A 7183-nucleotide genomic window follows, 5' to 3' on the forward strand; every position below is an offset into this window, starting at 1 on the left:
CACCCCAGTGAACGTGACCACGAACCACCATGTTTATCCCGCAGGTGGCTTTCCCACTATTGATCTCTCTTGTTTCTCTTACACCACCCATCGACTCGGGATTTTAGCCGGGCGAGCACAACACATTTTTCTTAATCATTTGATCTATGTAAGACATTCCAGATTCGAGATATAGCTGAGGAATCAAGTATCCCCAGGGATCAAGTATCAAGTATCAAGTAAAATGTATTGAAAACTGCATAGTTTTCAATGAAACAGTGCTGTCAGAAATTTGTTTACGAATTTTCATGCAGAAGGAGAGAACCGATGAACCGGAAAACATATGAGAATTTTCGATTTTATTCACTTAAACAAACTTAACAATAGCACAGAAACTATTAGAGCTAGCGCTGACGCTGACATTGTTTTAGAGCCCACATTGCACAGGTCACTGTTACAGGTTTTACATTCCTTTACTCCGAACAGCCACCCATTGCAAATATCAGCTTCCTTAAAGGTGCAACCTTTCATGTAAGCGCTCACGTTTCCTTGGAATAGCTGCAGTTGAAAACACTTGAATCCACTTTGTCCATCGGAAGCCGTAATCAAATTCGGATTGGCCTCAGCGAATATCTCATGCAGCTCCATAACCGTCTCGTGGCTGCATTCCCATGATGCTGCCTGCACCTGACAATCCTCCCAACCATACTCGGAAACGCACAGCTCACAGACCAACGAGTGACCTGCGAACGACAGGAGATCAGAAAACTTTTATTGAAAAGATCAAGAAATTAACTCTTCGTTCAACTCACCAGGTTTAATCACCAAGGATGCAGCCAGAAGCACACCCAGAACCGAACTTAACGCTGAAGACATTTTGACTAGAAGCTTCTGTATGAACTTTAAGTGATTTTATACCAGGAACATTCCCGTCACCTATAGGGGATTTTGGGTCATATGAATCAACCGGTTCAAGAAAACTCCTTTAGGAATCTTCTCATGAGCGGTTTTTTCCCTACAACCAACATCGCTTTTAATCAGATGATTTTTATTTCATGTTCAATTTACCCTAACATTCCATTTCATTGCAACACTTTTTTCAGTTGAAAGAGGATTACTTGCAACCTGTATACTTTTTAATAGATAAATCTCCATTAGTTTGAACGTAGTTTATTATCTGTGACTGAATTATTTGCACAAGAGTACACTTGACCAATATCAATGCCGCGATAACCCACTCCAATTAGCAGTAATCAATGAAATTAGATGTGTTACATTACATAAAGGGTGATACGGTCAAAATTTGATCAATGGAAAACGCGTGTAATCGGTGAAATCGTTTATTTAAAAAATAAAATTAAAGAAGTTTAATTAGCATAAAATTCAGGAAAAATATTCAGTTAGGCTTCCGCTTTTCCAAATCCGAATTGCCGGGCCTTACGCTTAACCCCTGCCATCAGATTTTGAACAGCCACCTTGTCCACCTTCTTCGCCGCAGAAAGCCAGTTTGCCTTGAACTTCTGCTCGTCCTTAGCAGTTTTTTTGGTCTTCTTTAGGTTCCGCTTGACAATAGTCCAGTATTTCTCAATTGGGCGGAGCTCTGGCGTGTTGAGAGGGTTCTTGTCCTTGGGAACCACCTGCACGTTGTTGGCGGCGTACCACTCCATGGCCTTTTTACCGTAATGGCAAGATGCCAAAACAGTACGGAACAAACGTGTTTCTTCAGGAAAGGCAGCAGACGTTTATTCAAACACTCTTTCACGGTTGACAGTCCCGGAAGCTATGAAAATGCTGCTTTTCAAGCCAACAGATGGCTTGCCAAACCAGATATTTCTTTGCGAACTTTGACAGTTTCATATGCTTGAAAATATCTGCTACCTTTCCCCATCCTTTTGCCGTATAAAACTCCTGTCCCGGAAGCTGCTTGTAGTCGGCTTTAACGTAGGTTTCGTCGTCCATTACCACGCAGTCAAACTTCGTCAGCATCGTTGTGTACAGCCTCCGGGATCGCGCTTTGGCCGTCGTATTTTGTTTATTATCGCGATTTGGAGTAAGTCGATAGTCCGGCTCGTTTTTTTGGCTCGATACACGGTTGTAGACGATACACCCAGCTTATTTGTGGCATTTCGGAGAGAAAGGTTAGGGTTTCGCTTGAAACTACCGGCAACTCTCTTTGACGTCTCAGTGGCTTCCGGTTTTCGATTTCCCCCCGATCCAGACTTCCTGGCTGTCGACAAACGTTCCCCAAACACTTTAATTACATTTGTAACGGTTGATTTGGCAACTTTTAGCCAGTAAAATTTTGATACGCTGCTCTTCTTCCTTGGACGGCATTTTGACAACCGAAGAGTGAATTCCAAAATCAAAATAGGAGCAACATTCTACATTCACACACCTTCAAAATGAGGGGTGCTCAGGTTTTTTTAAATGCAAAATTGAAAGAAATACGTCAAGTTGATATTGACCAAATTGATTGGTGATTGGTGATTTTCGGGTAACTATTGAGACCGAGACGTGGCGATGTGTACCCAATTGTCGCTTTTGGGCACTACACCCATAGAAGAGGTTGCAAAAATCCAATGCCTATTTAGCAAATCTCTGTGCCGATAATGCCCTGAAATGTGCACTGTGCCGAAGACGGTATGTTTGAAAAACCGTAACTGGCATAAGGACTCGGCTCCCAATTAAAATGATGCATGACCACTACATTCAAGCGAAACAAGAAAAACATTTTATGGGATTTCGTTCCTATTGGATAATCCATCCCAGAAACAAGAAAATAAAAATATAACCACAGCGCCCGCAGGGAGAATCGAACTCAAATCATGGTCTTGCCAGACCGACATCTTAACCAGTGTACTATTTGAGCTTCTTGCAGGAAGAGGGATATTTGTCATAGGCATTCTGCCACCGATCAATCACAAAAGAAACGCACGACAGTGGCTTCCCGGCGTTTGGCCTCCTTTCAAGGTAGTCATTTGTCTTGTGATGGAAACGGGAAAGGGAACGGGAGTGAAGGAAACGGGAAACCCATTGAATGAGAACTGTGCTTTGCTTACTGCCTGCTATTACATACACACGCTACACCCAAAATTAAGCCTCTGTGCCAATGGCGTGTAGTCAATTACATAGCATCATTGGTACAAGAAGATAACGCGATCGGTGCTGATTCGATTTGCTCCCACCGGCATTAATCTCCCAAGTTAACCGAATTGCGTATGTCTGAAAGAAACAAAATAAAAACGCTTTCACGTCCCTCCCTATCGCATCACAAGACGAAGAAGGATGGAAATAAATACCGGCCAACACCAGGCAGCCAGCGAACCGAGCACTGTGCGTGTGAATGTAGCAAAAGCAACAACAAAAACATCCTTCTAATTCAATCCCTTCAATTCACCGGCAAAAAACCACGGCCGAAAGTGCGTGTGTATGCAGTAAAAGCAACAACAAAAAAAACATTCCTTCAATTCAATTCGCCGGCAAACAACCACGGCTAAGCTGTGCGTGTGTATGTAGCAAAAGCAACAAGAATATATTCCTTCAATTCACCGGCAAACAAGCACCGGCCAAGCTGCCCGGCTTTAGCAGCTGTGTATATGTAGCGTGTGTATGTAATAGCAGGCAGTAAGCAAAGCACAGTTCTCATTCAATGGGTTTCCCGTTTCCTCCACTCCCGTTCCCTTTCCCGTTTCCATCGCAAGACAAATGAATACCTTGAAAGGAGGCCAAACGCCGGGAAGCCACTGTCGTGCGTTTCTTTTGTGATTGATCGGTGGCAGAATGCCTATGACAAATATCCCTCTTCCTGCATGAAGCTCAAATAGTACACTGGTTAAGATGTCGGTCTGGTAAGACCATTTGGTTAGTGATGTGAGTTCGATTCTCCCTACGGGCGCTGTGGTTAATATTTTTATTTTCTTGTTTCTGGGATGAATTATCCAATAGGAACGAAATCCCATAAAATGTTTTTCTTGTTTTGCTTGAATGTAGTTTGCATCATTTTAGTTGGGAGCCGAGTCCTTATGCCAGTTACGGTTTTTCAAACATATCATCTTCGGCACAGTGCACATTTCAGCGCATTATCGGCACAGAGATGTGCTAAATAGGCATTGGATTTCTGCAACCTCTTCTATGGGTGTACATGTACACAGCTGCTAAAGCCGGGCAGCTTGGCCGGTGCTTGTTTGCCGGTGAATTGAAGGAATATATTCTTGTTGCTTTTGCTACATACACACGCACAGCTTAGCCGTGGTTGTTTGCCGGCGAATTGAATTGAAGGAATGTTTTTTGTTGCTTTTGCTACATTCACACGCACAGTGCTCGGTTCGCTGGCTGCCTGGTGTTGGCCGATATTTATTTCCATCCTTTTTCGTCTTGTGATGCGATAGGGAGGGACGTGAAAACGTTTTTATTTTGTTTCGTTCAGACATACGCAATTCGTTCGCTCTAGAAGGTTAGTGCCGGTGGATGCAAATCGAATCAGCACCGGTCGCGTTTTCTTCTTGTACCAATGATGCTATGTAATTGATTACACGCCATTGGCACAGAGGCTGAATTTTGGGTGTAGAAATGGTGAGCACTGGCTTCTTCCCTCTTTGACTCTATCAGCGGACCACAGCAAGGCCGTATTGGTCGCGCCGAGAGGGGCCTGAGGCTTCTCTCCATTACGATGATGGTTCCACGGAACCATAGAGTCGGGTCTTTTACGGATTAGACATATGCAGTCAATGACTTCCTAGGCCGAATCGCCGCGTGGGCGTGTGAGGTCTTGGAGGACGTTTTTGTGATCAAAAAATCGATCCCAGAATACAAGTTCCTGAATGATCTACGTTGATCTCACCGGAAATGCCTTATAAACCGTACTTTTTATTTTTCAGACACTCACAGCGTTCACACACGAATGCCAAGATGAAAATGACCTATGGAGGAAGCTATGACTCGTTTGTGGGACGTGCGAAATGTCTCTTTCAACGCAATGAAATGTGAGATGTTAGCATCGAGTCGTGTTAAAATGCGCCCGTTTTCTGATAATTGGATTCGTAAACGAGTTTTGCCTTGATGCGCACTAGCGCGAAACGACCTACCACCATTACAGAAAAATTGCGTTAAACAGTTCAAGGTGAGCACAAAGGTCAAGCAACCCCAGGTAGACTTTATGGCATGGGGGGTACAATGTTGTTACCTGTAGCATTTTATCATGAGTCGACAGGACGAAGACACCCTGATGCACAATCGCGAGGTGGTAAAAAGTTGCAAGCAGCACTTCGATGAACACTTGAACGGCTCACATACAGGAGCCAACGAATTAGAGGAGCCACTGTCAACGATGAGCGAAGTTAAGGAAACCATTCGCAAGCTGAAAGCAAGTCGACTGACAAGGATGGCATCGCAGCTGAACTGAACAAAATGGGCCCGGACAAGTTGGCCGTTTGTCTAGCAATAACAAGGTCACGATCGAAGGCGATGAGCCGAAGATAGTCGAAGAACTTGTCTATATATCCGGGTTCACTGATGACCGCAGACAATGATACCAGCTGTGAAATCCGGCGGCGAATTATCAGCGGAAGTCGTACCTACTATGGACTCCACAAGCAACTGCGATCAAATAGACTTAGCCCTTACACGAAGTGTAAGCTGTACACGAGGCTCATTACACCGGTTGTCCTCTACGAGCACGAGACGTGGATATTGCTCGAGAAGGATCTGCGCAGCTGCGCACACCCGGAGCATTCGAGCCACGAGTGTTAAGAACCATCTTTGGCGGCGTACAGGAGAACGGTGTGTGGAGGCAAAGGATGAACCACGAGCTCGCGCGACTCTACGGCGAACGCAGTATCCAGAAGGTGGCGAAAGCTGGCCGGATACGCTGGGCAGGACATGTTGCGAGAATGCCGGACAATTGTCCTGCAAAACAGGCGTTCGCTGCGAATCCGGTAAGAACGAGACGAGCAGGGGCAAAACGAGCGAAGTGGTTAGACCAAATGTGGCGTGATCTGGCGAATGTGAGATTCCCGAGAAATTGGGGAACGATTGCAATATACCGAGTGAATTGGAGGAATATTGTTCATCAGGCTATGTCGGGGAACGGAAAATCATGTAAATAAAACTAATAAATTGTCCATAGGTACATCTATAAAGGTTACACGAAAGCTTTGAGAGTCACACTGTCAGGCAAGAGGTTGGTACACTGTAACGTGACATGACCGAAAAAGTAGCATTAAGGAAGAGAACGTTTCCATTAGAACAGTTTAAAATTTCATTATTTTTATTTTTAAGCGGATTCAAGCTGGATACGAAAAAATTAAACTATTAGAACAATCAAATGTGGCTTTGGTCGGTCCTGGCCTCTACTTCAAGACCTTAAATTCAAACCCAATGTTGAGCCACAAACAAAATCCAACACTTAAAAAAACTGCTAAAAGCTTACGGGTTGGGTGGCCACATTAAACTCGGAAAGCTCTTCAATTTCACTTGAGAGTGAAACATATTTTCCACCCCAGCTCATCAATTATAGGGAAACATACACAGTTTTCGCAACCGACTGCAGTCACCCGTCGTCGTACCAGCGAAAGGCACAGAATGCACATGCGCTTTCCCCAGCTCGAGTAGGAGGTTTTGAAGTAATAAATGGAATAATGGTGAAACCAGAAAAAATAATTCAAAACCAGAGTGCACTTATTCGGAGAGAAGCGAAACTATGTTTACGGTTGATCCTGACGGATGAACGGCCCCAGAGACGAGATTTTCAATTCATTTCCATAATCTAATGCGGCCAAAATGGGATTTCGGTCGATTCGTCCGTGTCGGTATGTGTCGGTCTTTCTCTCGGACAGAAAGCCGCAGCCAACAGCTGGTTACCGTTCCTCGGGGGGAAGATGAAAAATTGCTTTATTCCATTTCACCGATTTTTCCTACTCTAGTTTAACATTAGTGGTTTGAATTTTAAAAGGTTAAAATTTGGGTGATTTTTTATTAATTTCTGGGAAGATTAAATCTGTCTCGACCACTGATATTGAACAAAATTTTACCACCACCTCATCAGAATTTATTGCTTCAAATGTTTAAGGCTCTAGGCAACAGAATAAAGTAAAGGCAAAAAAAGTGATGGGAAAACAAATCCACAAAATTGAAGACGCACGCAAAATCGAGTAAGTGAGTAATAAAACCTCCCGGAGATCGAATTTGGCCTGAAGAAGAGTAAATC

At 43.9% G+C, this 7183-nt stretch overlaps 1 protein-coding gene across 1 annotated transcript; it reads right to left on the minus strand.

The window, feature by feature from the left end:
• Window positions 1-321: 321 nt before the first annotated feature.
• On the minus strand, window positions 322-913 carry LOC129759841 (uncharacterized). The gene is made up of 2 exons (XM_055757375.1): window positions 792-913; window positions 322-722 (listed from the first exon to the last, which is right to left on the minus strand). Exons 1-2 carry the CDS (start codon window positions 853-855, stop codon window positions 343-345), a joined length of 444 nt encoding a protein of 147 aa, XP_055613350.1. The 5' UTR covers window positions 856-913; the 3' UTR covers window positions 322-342.
• Between the last annotated feature and the right edge of the window lie 6270 nt (window positions 914-7183).

The sequence above is a fragment of the Uranotaenia lowii genome, unplaced genomic scaffold (genome assembly GCF_029784155.1).
Source record: "Uranotaenia lowii strain MFRU-FL unplaced genomic scaffold, ASM2978415v1 HiC_scaffold_289, whole genome shotgun sequence".
Taxonomy (NCBI): domain Eukaryota; kingdom Metazoa; phylum Arthropoda; class Insecta; order Diptera; family Culicidae; genus Uranotaenia; species Uranotaenia lowii.